The 17,132-nt window shown below is 50.9% G+C and overlaps 1 protein-coding gene across 1 annotated transcript in view; it reads right to left on the bottom strand.

Annotated features, from left to right (window-relative positions):
- Positions 1-17,132, bottom strand: part of LOC137432841 (sulfotransferase 1C1) — a 102,237-nt gene that overhangs the window by 25,017 nt on the left and 60,088 nt on the right. Inside the window, exons 2-5 of the mRNA XM_078783673.1 lie at positions 8,726-8,823; positions 8,119-8,249; positions 343-433; positions 34-214 (exon numbers count right to left, since the gene is read on the bottom strand). Of these exons, the coding sequence (XP_078639799.1) occupies positions 34-214; positions 343-433; positions 8,119-8,249; positions 8,726-8,823 (501 nt within the window). The remainder of the gene's footprint in view (positions 1-33; positions 215-342; positions 434-8,118; positions 8,250-8,725; positions 8,824-17,132) is intronic.

Below are 17,132 nucleotides of genomic sequence, written 5' to 3'. Positions count from 1 at the left end.
AGAGGCAAGAAAAGTAAGTTGTTTAGAACAAACCTTTTCTCATGAAGGGTGATATAGATTGGTCCATGACAAAAGAAGGAAAAATCTTGTAGTTAGTCATTGGATTAGCTTTCATTTTTGAAAAGCTTGTGTGGTGCACAATACGATTCAGTGCGTCCTCAGAAAGATCCTTGTCCAAGAACTTTGCCACCTTGATCACCTCTCCAAAAAGATTCTGGTGTGAAAACAGATGAATTACAAAAATATCGTCAGGAATAATTTTAGTTGATTTATTTTTATTATTACGACTGGAAGTCTGGAATAATGTGTTGCAAGTTTTTCCAGACTTCATTTCACACAAACCTCTTTCATGTCCTCAAAGAAAATGAAAAGAACTCGATGCTTTTCCTTGTTTTCCCACCATCCCTTCACGTGTTCCCACCAAGAGCCGTAACTAAATGCAAAACAACATTGTCTCCAGAAGAGTGAAACTTACCATGGACGTGGTAAAATGTTTCAGTAAAAATACCATTTAGGATTCAGGAAAAATCACCAATGATTTATGGAAGTGACGTGAACATTTGATTTCTGTTCAAGTGTGATTCCATTTGAAACTTGATAGTGCATAGAACATGATACCCCAGGCAGTGTTCAAGTATATACTTCAATTTTAACAAAATAATGATTAAACAAGAAGACGTCATGCGGAGCACGATACTTGCAAAATACGCCCCCCCCCCCCCAAGAAAAAAAATTCCATTGATACAGCAAATTGTCCATTTCATCAAGATTAAAATTGACAATCTTGATCAAAGCTCGGATCAATAGGAAGAAAAGTGACGATTTTTCAGATGAAAAATGATGATTTTGGAAGGTTGACCTTGAGTTGACCTTTGACCTTTTGACCTCAAAAATAGTTGGTTTCCCTATTTAGTGACTCAATGTGCAAATGCTCTTCAATTCTCAAGTCAATCGGATGAAAATTGATGGTTTTTTCAGATAAAAAGTGATGATTTTGGTAGTTTGACCTTGAGTTGACCTTTGACCTTTTGAACTAAAAAATAGTATCTTTCCCAATTTAGTGACTCGATATGCAAATGCTGTTCAATTTTCAAATCAATCGGGTGAGAATTGACGGCTTTTTAGATGAAAATTGATATTGACCGATTGATTAAATCAATCCGATTGACTTGAAAATTGAACAGCATTTGCATATCGAGTCACTAAATTGGAAATGGCGATTTTAGAAATTTGACCTCCAGATGACCTTTGACCTCAAAATCAATAGGCTTCTCAATTGGGACGACTTATACAACGTGGTGAAGTTTCGTGACGATCGGTTTAGAATTGTGACCTGTAGGCCGGTGACAAACAGACAGACAGAACCACAAACGGAACCGACCCAATATACTTGAAAAATCTTCGATTTTGCAAGTAATAAATGAACAGGATTATAATTCATTAATTGGTATATGTGGGAAAATTGCATGGTCAGACCAGGAATCGAACCCAGGTCCTCTGGAAACCCGTGCCAGTGCTCTGCCATCTGAGTTATCTGAGTGACTCTGATTGAACATGCAATTTTTCCATACATATGATTGCCACTCTCTTTCCGTCAATGCTTCCGGGGCACTCGCTGCCAACCATAGGAGCACCAACGGCCTGAACACGAGAGGGTCTTCCTCCAATGGGGGGTGGACAAATCCATGTTTGCTATTACAAACACCACTGGGGGCGGAGAAACACAATTATTTTCAACAAGAAACACACAAAAAATCTTTTTGCCAAGTAATAACAAATGCAGCCGAACAAGCAGACACAGACAAATAAGAGTGAAAACATAACCTCCGTCCACCTACAGTGGCGGAGGTAATTCATTAATCATTTATTGATACAGAAAATTTTAAAAGATTTCAGATTAAAGTTTGGCAAGTGTGGTGACATATGTTAAAATCGCTTTTTTCTTGGCTGGTTATCAACTCAAGCACTGTTACACACTCGCTATTTGAATTGTGTTACTACCTGATATTTATCAGGTACACATTTTATAATTTTTATTGCTTAAAATGAATGATTAACAACTTAAAACTGTAACAAGGTTCTTGTAATTCATCAATCTAAGACGTTTTGCCAAGCTTTGTCGACCTTGACAAATATCTCTCTGTAGCGGCTACCGCTGGGTTTTCACAATCGCCTTGCACCTATCAAGGACGCGGAGCGATCACCATGCCGGGCTCATCCAGGATGCCCGGGCAGGCCCGCGCTCAACTTGCCAGGCCTCGGTCGGGACGCCCGGGCATGCCCGGGCATGCCCGGGCAGGCTCGCCCTCAACTTGCCAGGCCGCAGCCAGGACGCTGGGCCACGCCCCCTCTCGCCTTTCCTGGGCAAACGCTCCGGGATAATATGTATATATATTGCTGCCCGATAAACGGGCTTTTCAGAGTGCCTGAGTGTTTGGTTTGATTAAAGCAACTCGGATGAATTCCAGCTTTTTGTCGCGTCCATTCTTCCGATCGACGTGGGAGCCCCAGCTCCTTCATTGGTGACCTACCGACATGGACACGGCAGTCGCCATTAAACTGCCTACCTTCTGGGAGGCTCACGCGGCGGTTTGGTTCACACAGGCGGATTCCCTGTTCGCCCTGCGAGGCATCACGGCCGACGACACCCGCTTCCACCATGTGGTAGCAGCGCTCGGTTCGGCCACCGCGGCCCGCGCCCTGAGCCTCCTCGAGAGCCCGCCAGCCGCTGACAAATACGGCGCGATTAAGAAGCTTCTCCTCGACGCTTTCGCCCTCCCATCGGCGGAACGCGCACGGCGCCTGCTCGACCTGCCCGAGCTCGGCGACACGCGCCCTTCCGAGCGAATGGACTACATGCTTTCACTGCTCGGCGAGCACTCTCCGGCATTCCTGTTCCGGGAGCTGTTCCTCCGTCAGCTGCCTAACCCTGTATGCCTCGCCCTGGCAAGCACGACGATCACAGATCCCCGGGCCCTTGCCAGAGAAGCCGACAAGATCTCCGCCGCAGGACAGCGCATCGCAGCGGCGACATGGGATCCACCGCCGTCCGGCGCAACACCCATGGCGCCCGAGCACCCGGCACAGTCGACGACCGAACTGCCGACGCAATTGGCGGCCGCTACACCGAGCCGACCACCTCCAGCACGACGACCGGGGCCTCCACCTGACCAAGCGTGGTGTTACTATCATGCCAGGTTCGGACAGAAGGCCCGGACATGCCGACCCCCGTGCACCTTCGGCAGGCCGGGAAACGGCCGGGCCGGCGTTCATTACCAGCCATGAGCGCCGGCCACACGGGCAACTTACTGTTCATCACGGATACAGCGTCCGGACGGCGCTTCCTGTGCGACACCGGCGCCCAACTGAGCGTCATACCCGCCTCTGACCAGGACAGGCAATCCGCGGTTTGCGGCCCCTCCTTGGTTGCGGCCAACGGATCGACCATCCGCACCTTCAGCCCGCGCAACGTCACCCTCTGCTTCGGCGGCCAATGCTTTGCTTGGACGTTTGTAACCGCAAACGTGCCCATGGCTCTGCTAGGCGCCGACTTCCTCTGCGCACACGGACTGCTGGTGGACGTCCAACGGCGTCGTTTAATCAACGCCGAAACCTTCAGCTCCCTGGTATGCACATTGAGCAGCTCCGCGCCGACCGAGCTGGCATGTGCCGTCCCGGCGGCGAACGAGTTTGCTCGCCTGCTCACGGAGTTCCCGGCCCTCACGCGGCCGACGTTTTCGGCCGTTGCAGTACGGCATGGGATCGAGCACCACATACCAACCACGGGCCCGCCGGTCTACGCCAGGGCCCACCGCCTCGACCCAGCCAAGCTCGCCGTGGCGAAGGCCGAATTCGACGCGTTGGAGCACCTCGGCATCGTGCGGCGCTCCGATAGCGCGTGGGCCTCGCCACTGCACATCGTGCCAAAGCCGGGGGGTGGATGGCGCCCGTGTGGCGACTACCGCCGTCTCAATGACGCTACCACCCCCGACAGGTACCCGATCCCGCATATCCAAGACTTCTCCGCCCGTCTGGCGGGACGGGTCATTTTTTCGAAAATTGATCTCATACGGGGATATCACCAGGCACCTGTCAGGGCGGCCGACGTCCCTAAAACGGCAGTCATCACGCCGTTCGGCTTATTCGAATTCTTGCGGATGCCGTTTGGTCTCAAGAACGCGGCTCAGGCGTTCCAGCGCTTGATGGACGGCGTGCTGCGTGACCTGCCGTTCCTTTTCGTTTACCTGGACGACATCCTCGTCGCCAGCACGTCCCGGGCCGAGCACCTCCTCCACCTCCGAACACTGTTCGGGCACCTCAGCGAGCACGGCCTCATCGTCAACCCGGCCAAATGCCACTTCGGCACGACGGCCGTTGATTTTTTGGGCCACCACATCACCAAGAACGGGGCCGTGCCACTGCCAACCAAGGTCGAGGCCATCACCATGTTCCCGCGTCCCCGCACCATAAAGGCCCTGCAGGAATTCCTGGGAATGGTGAATTTTTATCACCGCTTCGTGCCCCGCGCTGCTCAACTCATGCGGCCCCTCTACGAAGCTCTCCGGGGCAAGCCGGCCAAGCACGACATCGCCTGGTCCGCAGCAATGGATGCGGCCTTCCAAAGCTCAAAGCGGGCCCTCGCCGACGCAACACTGCTCACTCACCCAGTGCTCAACGCTCCCATCGCCCTCACCACGGATGCCTCCGACTACGCGGTGGGCGCCGTACATGAGCAATGGGTGAATGGGGTTTGGCAGCCACTCGCTTTTTTCAGCCGGCAGCTCCGGCCGAACGAGCTCAAATACAGCACGTTTGACCGGGAGCTCCTCGGTCTACACCTGGCCGTCCGCCATTTCCGCCACCTCCTGGAGGGCCGACCTTTCACGGCGTTCGTCGACCACAAGCCGTTGGTTTACGCCATGGCCAAGGTCACGGAGCCGTGGTCAGCCCGCCAACAGCGCCACCTCTCCGCCGTGTCGGAGTTTACCACGGACATCCGGCACGTCGCCGGCAAAAACAACGCCGTGGCCGACTGTCTTTCCCGGGCCAGCGCGAACGCGGTCCACCTGGGCGTGGACTTTGCGCTTATGGCGGCGGACCAAACCACCGACACCACGGTGCAAGCCCTCCGGGCGGCGGACACGGGCCTCCGCCTGGCTGACATCCCCTTCGCGGACACTGTCCTGCTCTGCGACGTCTCCCAAAGCCAGCCTCGCCCCATCGTGCCCGTCACCTGGCAACGCCGCATCTTCGCCTCCCTCCACGGCCTTTCCCACCCGGGCCGGAAAGCTTCCCAGAAGCTGGTGTCGGCGCGATTCGTCTGGCATGGCCTTCATCGGGACGTCCGTGATTGGACCAGCACCTGCACGGCCTGCCAACGGGCCAAGGTCCACCGACACACCCAGGCCCCGCTGGCACCTTTCACCATGCCCGAACGACGTTTCGACCACGTCAACGTGGATCTGGTGGGCCCCCTCCCCCCGTCACGGGGGTTCACACACCTGCTCACCATGGTGGACAGGACCACCAGGTGGCCAGAGGCCGTTCCCCTCGTCTCCACCACCACCGCCGACGTGGGGCAGGCTTTCATCGCCACCTGGGTCGCCCGCTTCGGCGCACCGGCGGACATCTCGTCAGACCGCGGACCACAGTTCACCTCCGAGCTGTGGGGCGCGGTCGCCCACAACCTGGGGGTCAAGCTCCACCGTACTACGGCCTACCACCCCCAAGCAAACGGGTTGTACGAGCGATTCCACCGCTCCATGAAGGCCGCGCTCATGGCCGGCCTTCAAGACGGCGGTTGGGCCGACCGGCTGCCGTGGGTCCTTTTGGGCCTCCGCACGGCCCCCAAGGAGGACCTCCAGGCATCCACCGCCGAGCTTGTCTATGGCCAGGCGCTACGCGTCCCGGGCGAATTTGTGCCCGACGCTACCAGTCCCTGGTCCGCAGCTCACCAGCGCTCGGACCTCCAGGAGGCCGCCCGACGGTTTGCCCCCGTGCCAACATCCCACCATGGTGACCCCCAGTCCTACGTCCCCCCAGCACTTCGCACAGCGGAGTATGTTTTTGTGCGTCACGACGCACATCGGGGGCCACTCCGGCCGCCGTACGACGGGCCCTTCCGGGTGCTGCGACGGGACGACAAGTCGTTCGTCATCGACATCGGCGGCAGGTCGGACCGGATTGCGGTGGACCGCCTCAAGCCGGCGCACGTGGACGTCGACCACCCACCACGGGTGGCCCTTCCGCCGCGGCGAGGCCGCCCCCCGTCCACGGTGCCCCCCACTCGACCGCCCACCACCACACCGGACCCCCTCCCACGACCCGCCAGGGGTCGCTTCGGCCGGGTCATCAGGACCCCCCTCAAATTGACCCTGCCGGTGCAAGTCGATTCTGGGGGGACGTGTGTAGCGGCTACCGCTGGGTTTTCACAATCGCCTTGCACCTATCAAGGACGCGGAGCGATCACCATGCCGGGCTCGTCCAGGACGCCCGGGCAGGCCCGCGCTCAACTTGCCAGGCCTCGGTCGGGACGCCCGGGCATGCCCGGGCATGCCCGGGCAGGCTCGCCCTCAACTTGCCAGGCCGCAGCCAGGACGCTGGGCCACGCCCCCTCTCGCCTTTCCTGGGCAAACGCTCCGGGATAATATGTATATATATTGCTGCCCGATAAACGGGCTTTTCAGAGTGCCTGAGTGTTTGGTTTGATTAAAGCAACTCGGATGAATTCCAGCTTTTTGTCGCGTCCATTCTTCCGATCGACGTGGGAGCCCCAGCTCCTTCATCTCCAGACATAGCCAAGAACTTTGAACAGGGAGTTTCTGAGGAATGGGGGTTGGGGGTTTGGGGTGGCGGCAAAGACAGGGGGCGGTGGCAGGAATCACGTGACAAGAACAAGCTGATTCGATTTTGGTTCAGGTCCGAATCCAGATCCGCCCTCTCAGTGGGGTACAAAACATAAACTGTTCAGCCTGGCGGAGGTATGTGCTCTACCGAGTGCCGTTCTAGTTTTAGAAGTTTTCGTCATATTTAGCATAAGGAAGAATAAGAAGACATCTGAATACAAGCGGATGCGAATGGGCTTTGCATTTTCAGATTTTTCTAATTACTCCCGCCAGGGAGTAATGCATTCGATCGTGTCCGTGTGCGTGTGTGTTCGTGTGTTTGTGAACAAGATATCTGGAAAGGTTCTCAACGGATTTCGATGAAAGTTGGTGGGATGATTCCTCTTGGGATAAGGAAGAATTGATTAGTTTTTGGTGAAGCTCAGGATATTATTCCGGATCCAGGATTTTTTTGAAGGATTGTTTACCGTTGGAAGATAGGCCTCATTTTTGTTTTTAACATTATCTTCTATATATTCTATATTTAACATTGTGATATGAAAATAGTTTTCATATTTGTTGTAAATGTAGTTTAAACTCGTGGTTATGTTTTAGAGCGGTGTATTTTGTTAGCAGCATCGTCTTCAAGGTTCTTTTTCCTTTTTTCTAATAAAGACATATTCTGTCATTTTAAAACCACCAAAGTGTGTATTAGGTCTCCCCGTTTCATAAAATGTATCGTTTGATACGTGTAATGCTTTAAAAGTTTTTTTGTTTGTTTTTTTTTTCACCTTAGAATATATATCAACATTTACCTCAGCGAATGTCAATCGCGGTGTCAGTATTTGATGAACTTATAAAGACTTAGGTGAGTTATAAGTGTGACCAGCATGTGCACGGGGTTCTTCCCAGAAGAATGAGTGGTCGCATTAGCTTGTACGACTTAAAATGAGCGAGTTTTGTTTTGGCGTTTGGGCCAGTTTTACATGTTGTATCCCTAAGGAATGAAACAAACGTTTTTCCTGGCTTACAATTTTATTTAATATTTTAATGGGTGTTTTCTAATTAAGTTTAACTCGACCTGGTCTGGCCGAAGATAAACTCTGCAGGATGAGTCTTGAGCTGGAAGCACCTTTCCCTTAGTCGGTTTCAGCACCTTACCAATTGAATGATTCATTGAGTGTTTCACAACTTCTTCCCTTTGTGAATCGTGCCAAAGGGTGGTAAGAGCAACCCCTGTAGACAAATTTAACAAGGACAAATTAACAAATGTACGAACAGTGTAAGTTTGAACGTACCACGTCCAGCTAGGTAGTTTGTGAAGAACTCTTCCCAGGTACCAGGATCCGGCTGAACTTGCACCATTCGCTCAAAGTTGAAATACGAGACGAGAACGTCCTTTGCATTTCGAGCAACATATATGATCTGGAAAAGAACATGACATATGTAGTGCATGGTAAGGACCTGAAACTTAACCAGACACAAATGTAAAGTCCAAAAGTGGCCACAAAATACAATTAAAAACCTCCTCACTGCGACTCTCTGAACCTTCCGTTGGTGTGGTGAGCTATCTCAAACGCCTTTTGCATGTTAAACGCTGTCTCCTCAAAGGCAAACGCAACCACACCCCCTCCCCATCCCCTTCCACAATGAATGAAGAACATCTTCATATGGTGTAAATGTTGATTTTTTTTTTTTTGATGCACCTTTTCACTCCAATACCTTCCCTCCATTCCCTCCTATTTGCCCTTAATTTCCCATTATTGGATCTTAATGTTTGATTGGGGTTGTGCTGTGGATGGTGTTGTTAGGGTTGCTGACTAAGGGTTAAAGTTGCTGAGTTAGACAAAAATGCCGGTCTAATTAAATGTTCTTATCAAGATCAGAATTTGAACCCTTACCTTACAATCATTGTCAAAGAATGATTTTGGCAGCAGCTTGTACGGTAAATGTGATTTGATCAATCGTGGGGATTTCAACTCGGCAATCAAATCCAATCCTGAAAATCCATAAAGAGAAACAGAAACAGTAAAAAAAAACATAGAGGCAATACCCCTGGCGCTCACCTGGTAGAATAAAAAGTATACTGCACTGACGAAAGGTATTTTAAACCAATTTCAATGGTTGCTAGAAGACAGGGAAGCATGTAGAATCATACGAACATAATCATAAGACTTTAAACAAACAAAGAAAAACATACCTATTTTGAGGGCAACTACCCCTACCCAACCCCATATACCTCCAAAGACAACAATTTTTCTAATGCCGTGAACATACTTTGGTACATACTAATTAAGTGTGTAGTTTCTGAGAAGAAAGCAAATACCTATTTTGGGGGGCAACCCCCAGTAGACCCCCAAAGGGGCAGATTTTTTTTAATGCCGTGAACAAACTTTGGTACAGCACGGGTGGTGAAGACTGTGGTCAAGTTTCTTTGAAATAGTGTGTGTAGTTTCAGAGGAAAAAGCAAATTCCTATTTTGGGGGGTCAAACCTGGATCCACTTTGACCCTGGTAAACCCCCTTAGACCCCAATTTTTTTTAATGCCGTGAACAAACTTTAGTCACAACACAACATATATCATTTGTGCCAAATTTGGTCGCAATCTCATCAGCGGTTTCGGGTGTTTTGAAAGAAAGAAAGAAATTGAAAGTGTTTACAGACTGACGGACGGACGGACTGATGAACGGACAACGCGCCATCGCATAAGCTCCCCTGAACTTCGTTCCAGGTGGGCAAACTATAACGTTACTCGGTAGAGAGCATACCTCCGCCATGCTGAAGTTTGTTTTGTATCCCAATGATAGGCCGGATCTGGATTCGGACCTGAACCAAAATCTAATCGGCTTGTTCTCGTCACCTCGCCAACTCGTCCACCTAGTTTAGTCATAACTCGTCCATAACGTTTTTAAAAATATCATGTTATACATCGCTTTTCACCCGATCCCCCAATGGTGAAGAATCACTTAAAAAGTAAATATTGCTCGTATCCGAATCCTTATTCAGATCTTCACCAAAATCGAATCGATTCGTCCTTTTCACACATCCAACCTCTCCACTAAGTTTCGTCCAAATCGGTCCACAACGTTTTGAGATATCCTGCTATATATCGTTTTTGGTCCAATCTCCAAATTGTGAAGATTCACTTGAAAAATTCAACTAGCCGGATCAGAAATCGGATCTTCACCAAAATCTAATCATTTCGTCCGTGTCACACACACTACCTCTCTGCCAAATCTCGTCCAAATCCGTCCACAACTTTTTGAGATATCTTGTTCACAGTCAGACAGACATTCGTGTCATTCGTGTGTTTGTCAAATTTCCCACTCGTTGTTTTATTGTTTATGTGTTTTGAGTGTTTATAGTTAGTTTTGGTTTGTAATTCCATGTAACTTGTTATTAATTAATCGTTTTCTGTTCGCTCTGCGTGCACGGCCTTGTAACCTGAGGCTATCCCCGACGGTGTTTTTGTTAATTTACGTTCTTTCCTTCGCTGTATTGCTTGTTTCTTAGATTTTTCACTTCTCCCACGAGCATCTACTCTTTGTCGAACGCTTTAAATCCCCCCCCCCCCCATTTATTTCCTTTATACTCCCCCCTCACACCTCCCCTCCTAAACTCACTCCTCCCACCTCCCTTTCAATTCTATGCCCTCGCCCCTCCTCTCCTAAACTCCCCCCTCGCGACTCCCCTCCAAATCTCCTACTTTTCCCCTCCCCTTAAAAACTCCCCCCCTCACCCCTCCCCTTCAAAACGCACCCCCAACCTCTCCCATTCAAAACTCCCCCCCAACCTCTCCCATTCAAAACTCCCCCCCCCCCCCCCCCCCCACCGACCATCTTTCTCAAATTCTTCCAGCTCCCCCCTCCTCCTCAAAGCTGCCTCCTCCCCACTTCGTCTCACTTCTACCTCATACCTCCACCTCCTCCAACCTTCTATTTTCCTCTGCCCCCCCCTCCCCCCACTCAAACAACCCCTCACTGTGCCTCATCCCATCACCATCAAACATTTTGTCCTCCTCATCCTTCAATCTCTTGAAAACTCTTCTGCAATCTCTGACACACGATCAACAGCTCTCCCTACCTCCCCCTCTCATCTATCATCTGACCCTATCCCTCCCCTCCCATGTCCTGCACCCAATGCACCCCCTCCCTCTTCATTAACGGTCTGGACCTCAAACATCAGGGGCCTTCGCCAAAACCTGATTGATCTCTCCATTCAGGTTGCTTCTGACAATCCAGACTTCATCTGCTTTACAGAAACTTTCCTCCTTCAAGATGTCTCTGATTCCTTAATATCTCTGCCTGGTTACTCCCTCCTCCGGTATGATAGACCTGAGCCTCATCCTGGTGGTGGGGTTGCAATCTTTATCAACAACTCTCTTCCTCACTCTCCTTGCACTGCCCTCTCTCCACCCCACCCCCTGGAGTACCTCTGGCTATGGCATCCTCTCCGCTCCCACCTTTTGTTCATATGTGTTCTGTACCGTCCTCCAAACAGTGATGACTCCATTTACATTTCACTGTCTGACAACATGGACCGACTTCTATCCACTCATCCCAACTCTCTCTTCCTCATATGTGGTGACTTCAACTGTCATCATGCCAGCTGGCTGGGTGTGGGTTCCTCTCTCACCAGCCAGGGCACCTCAGCAAAGGAGTTCTGCGACTCATTGGGACTGACACAATCTGTGAAATTCCCGACCCGGATCTCAGTCAATGGAGTATCTTCTCTTCTAGACTTGGTTATGACAAACTTCCCTGCAAATGTCTGCTGCTCTTCTTCTGCTCCAATCGGTTCTTCTGAGCATGTGCTTGTTAAAGTGGATATCTCTCTGGCCATTCTCAGAGAGCCTCCTCAGCGTCGACGAGTCTGGCATTTCACTCAGGCCGACTGGCACGGTCTTCAAGCAGCCATCAATCATCTGGACTGGTCTCCCATCTCTACTGCCTCTGACATCAACTCTTCCTGGGAATTCTTCCAAAGTAAACTGCTCTCTCTCATGCACAGATTTATCCCATCTCGTCTTCAGTTGTCTTACCCTTCCTCCCATCCATGGTACACTGAATCTTGTGGTGAGGCAGTTGCCCTGAAACAACTTGCCTTTGCCTCTTGGAAGGCAAATCCAACTGAAGGCGATCTCAGTTCCTTCCACAAAGCTCAGAACAAGTGTGTGTCTACCCTCAGGGGTGCCAAGAAGCACTATCTCTCCTCACTCAAGAATGAACTCTCAAACTTGTCTCCTACCTCCAAATCCTGGTGGCGTCTGGTCAAATCCGTTTCTGGTGTTTGTTCCCCCTCCATCCCCTCCCTTACCTCAAATGGCTACACAGTTGACACTGCATGTGACAAAGCCAAATGCCTCAACTCTGTGTTTGCCTCAAAATCATGTGTCCCAAATCCATCTCTCTCTGGACACACCTTACCCAGTCGAACCCAGCTGCTCCCAGCTGTGTCCTTCTCTCCTGACAAGGTGGAGGAGTTTTTGTCAAACCTCGACTCTGATTCTGCAACTGGACCAGACGGCATCAGCCCACGGGTCCTAAAATCCTGCTCTGCCGCTCTGTCTCACCCTCTCTCTGTTATCTTCACCCTCTCTTTTGCTCAAGGTCATCTGCCAGCATCTTGGAAATCAGCATACATTACTGCTTTACACAAAAAAGGTGCAAAAACAGATCCTTGCAACTACAGACCAATCAGCCTGCTCCCAATTATCAGCTAAGTCATGGAATCCATCATTGCTTCGGATATCAAATCTCCTCTTCTCCAATGGATTGATCTCTGTTCATCAATTTGGATTCAGACCAGGTCATTCTACTCTGGACATGCTGCTTCTGCTGTGTCAACAATGGATGGAGGTGCTCAATACCAAACAGGAAATCAGAGCTGTCTCCCTTGACATATCACGTGCCTTAGATACTGCAAGGTATCTCGACAGACTACGATCGATTGTTGCACATTTATTCACTCTGCAGATCCAGGCCCAATTCACCCCAGCGCCGTCGTAACTGGGCTGTAACTTCCGGAAATGGAAATAAACCCGCAGGAACAGTGTCGGGATAAAACGGTGAATGTTTGCACCTTCATACATGACATCCTCCCCTTTAAGTCAAAAATTACCAAGAGCAATATGTGCTAGATTTCCAAAATTGACATTTCAAAAGCAACATTTCCAAAAACATGTGAAAATATGTGTGCAAACAAAAGCAAGTGGACATGGGGATAATTCTGCCCCTGTGTGTGTCAACGTGAAAATAGAACATGTGTCAATGTGAATATATACTGAAACGCAAAAGAAACTTACCACCTTTGAAACCTGTAAATATCAACAATAACACTGCGTGTAGTAAATGTGTGAACTTATTTGTGTACAATAGTGTCCTCACTGTCAGACAAAACGGTCACGGATGGTCACTTGAACCTTCAATGGTCACTTCATAGCACAGCTGTTGAACAGCCGTTTTGACTGTCAGTGATTAGCCAAGGGGTACGGGATGATTTTAATGAGCTGCACGTGATGTCTTGATATTGGCTTTAAAAAGGCCAGTGCAAAATGGGCATTTCAATCAACATGCCACGATTGTCAAGGGATCAACGTCAGCGTGCCCTGGGCATGCTGCAAGGCGGACTGAGCTACCGTGAGGTGGCACGTCGCCTTGGCTGTTCACACCAGACGATATCGGCCCTGGTGGACAGAGACACCCTCCACAACTCTGCAGATGACAGACCTCGATCAGGGAGGCCAAGAGTCACCACTGCAAGGCAGGACAGGCAGATGGTCCGAAGTCACCTGCGGGATCGATTCCGTCCAGCATCCCGCACTGCGGCAGAAACTCCGGGCGTGCAAACCCACGGATCTCCAATGATACTGCACGAGAACGACTGCATGACTATGGCCTGACTGCCAGAAGACCATACAGAGGCCCCGTGATGACGGCTGCCCATCGCCGCAACCGACAGAGATGGTGCCAGCAGCATCAGCGGTGGACCTTGGCGCAGTGGAACGAGGTCGCTTTCAGCGATGAGTCAAGGTTCTGTGTGGACAGTCCTGATGGGCGTGAGCGTGTCTGGAGAAGAACTGGCAAGCGATATGCCGATTGTTGCGTGCGTCAAGCCAACAGGTGGGGTGGCCCAAGTGTGATGGTGTGGGCCGCCATATCAGGCCAGTACAGGATGCCACTGGTGGTTGTGGATGGGAATCTTAACGCCCAGCGGTATGTGGATAACATCCTGCGACCTCATCTGCTGCCATTCCTGCTAGACCACCCAGAACTGAGAACCTTTCAGCATGACAATGCTCGTCCCCATGCTGCTCGCTTTACCACTGCATTTCTCCAAGGCGAGAACATCAACACCATGCAGTGGCCTGCGCTCTCCCCTGACCTGAATCCCATAGAGCACCTGTGGGATGAGCTTGGGAGACGCGTAGTTGGCAGGGCCAGGACATGGGCAGAGCTGCTTCAGACATTGAGGACTGAGTGGGACAGAATCCAGCAGCAATCCATCCAAAGACTGGTAGGCAGTATACGCCGATGATGCACTGCCTGTATCCAAAACAATGGTGGCCACACACGCTATTGAAAGGGGACTGACATTGCACTGACTGACTGTTCTGTACTGTAGAACAAACTGATGAGATGGTGTATCTTGGTCAAAAACTTGACATGTCATCAATAAAATGCCAATGTTTCAATTAGCAATTGTTGGTTTGTTTTATTTTGAACTGTTACAATTTTATTACATTTCAAACAAGTGGTAAGTTTCTTTTGCATTTTCGGTCTTTTTGAAGTTGGTCAAAATGGTCAAAATGGTCAAATCTTTCGGTCAAAATGCCCATTTTGCACTGGCCTTTTTAAAGCCAATATCAAGACATCACGTGCAGCTCATTAAAATAATCCCATACCCCTTGGCTAATCACTGACAGTCAAAACGGCTGTTCAACAGCTGTGCTATGAAGTGACCATTGAAGGTTCAAGTGACCATCCGTGACCGTTTTGTCTGACAGTGAGGACACTATTGTCCGCAAATAAGTTCACACATTTACTACACGCAGTGTTATTGTTGATATTTAAAGGTTTCAAAGGTGGTAAGTTTCTTTTGCGTTTCAGTATAGAACATGTGTCAACGTGAAAATAGAACATTAGTCCATGGGCCAGAGCAGATATCGGTACCACCTGGGGTGACCAAACCTAAGTGGTACTAAAATGTTTATTGGGTCAATATAAGTACATTAAGATGTGATAGCCTTTCCACACTGGCAGCTTTGTCAGTTTTTTGTAAAAACTTCAAATTCACCCAATAGCGGCATTGCGTAATTCATTTAAATCTTGCGGTATGCAAAGATCACATCTAATTTCAGTCAATATAGAACTAAAACCATGTGAGAAATGCTACTATATTGTAATTATTAAACATCAGAGCAAAATAAATGCATTTCCTATTTGTCTGTACTTTCTTATTGGATAATTGTGTACTCACGTTCAGCTTTTTTTCTAGGAAGAGTTAATTGCGGATAGATGTAAGCTTTTTTTTCAGCTCCTTTGATGGAACTGGTGAGATATCTGGCTATGTAAGTTATCTTTTGCAGTTCTAATTAAGGTTAATTAAGTTTGATTAGTTAAGAACAGTTAACTATGGTAATAAAGCGCGGCGTTACGCGCGCTGCTTGTGAGCAAGGAGGAAGCGGACAAGCGGTAACATATAAATGTCTTTATTGTAAGACTACACTGTAACACTGAACTCCTCCGGGCTGGTCGCCCGGTGTATATCATGAGGCCACGCCTACCCCTCGGGCGTGGCCACCGCCCACTTCGTGCGTGGAATGATGTCACCACGCCAGTGGGCTTTTGTGTCCGCCACACGCGCCCCCCCAGAATTCCCGCGCACCTGGAGGGCCAGTTTGCGGGGCAGACGAATGACCCGGCCGAAGCGCCCCCTGGTGATCGGCGGCGTCCGGGGTGCAGGGATACCAGGTGGGATGCCCCTGGCTGCCCCTGGGATGGGTGCAGGACCGGGGGGCGCCGTGGCGGTGGGGCTGGGCGGTGCCGGGGGTCCGCCCGCAGGAGGGCGGCCCCGACGTGGGGGTCGGGCCAATGGCGGTGGATGGTCCACATCGAGGTGGGCCGGCTTGAGGCGGTCTACCGAAATGCGGTCAGGAGTACCGCCGATGTCCAGGGTGAAGTGCTTCGCCCCGGTCTCCAGCACGCGGAAAGGCCCGTCGTACGGGGGCCGCAGTGGTGTCCGATGGGCATCGTGGCGGACGAAGACGTACTCCGCCGTGCGAAGCTCCGGGGCGACGTGCGTCGGTGGGTGCCCGTGGCATGCCGTTGGCACCGGGGCGAACCTCTGGGCGGTCTCTTGCAGAGCGGAGCGCTGCTGTGCCGCAGACCATGGTGCCGTGGAGTCGGGGAGGAACTCGCCCGGCACCCGCAGCGGTTGCCCGAAGACCAACTCCGCCGCGGATGCGCGCAGGTCCTCCTTGGGCGCCGTCCGGAGGCCCAGCAGGACCCAGGGGAGCCTGTCGACCCAGCCGCCGTCGCGGAGGGTGGCCCGGAGCGCGGCCTTCAATGAGCGGTGAAATCGCTCACACAGGCCGTTAGCCTGGGGGTGGTAGGCCGTGGTTCGGTGCAGCCGGACCCCGAGCCCCTGCGCAACCGCCCCCCAGAGCTCCGAGGTGAACTGGGGGCCGCGGTCGGATGAGATCACGTCGGGGTCACCAGTAAAGCGCGGCGTTACGCGCGCTGCTTGTGAGCAAGGAGGAAGCGGACAAGCGGTAACATATAAATGTCTTTATTGTAAGACTACACTGTAACACTGAACTCCTCCGGGCTGGTCGCCCGGTGTATATCATGAGGCCATGCCTACCCCTCGGGCGTGGCCACCGCCCACTTCGTGCGTGGAATGATGTCACCACGCCAGTGGGCTTTTGTGTCCGCCACAGTAACATCCTTTCCTTTTCTATGATTAACTTACCAGTGAGGTCAAGATGTGGCAGATCTTAGATAAGATTTTGTTTTGCTTTCAATGGTACTGTCAGAACAAAGAATGCATTGGATTGCTGGAACACGGATTGCTGCTTGTACATTGCAGGTGTCTACTGTAATGTGCTGACGTCCTGAGGTGTACATGATGGATCCACCAAGTAGAGATGAAGGTGCCACCCTGCCAAGGAAGCGAGCACGCACAGACTGTATCATTCATTGCTCTAATGAAGACTCCGACTCCCTGGTGTCACCACAAGATCTGGACTCATGGTACACTTTGCTCAGGGCTGCAGAGATCAGACAGCATGCTCCACTTCTGGATATA

Source organism: Myxine glutinosa, chromosome 8, assembly GCF_964187855.1.
Source record: "Myxine glutinosa chromosome 8, kmMyxGlut1.1, whole genome shotgun sequence".
NCBI classification, from domain to species: domain Eukaryota; kingdom Metazoa; phylum Chordata; class Myxini; order Myxiniformes; family Myxinidae; genus Myxine; species Myxine glutinosa.
The sequence above is the reverse complement of the archived record's forward strand: the minus strand, read 5'-3'. Positions and strand labels throughout refer to the sequence as shown.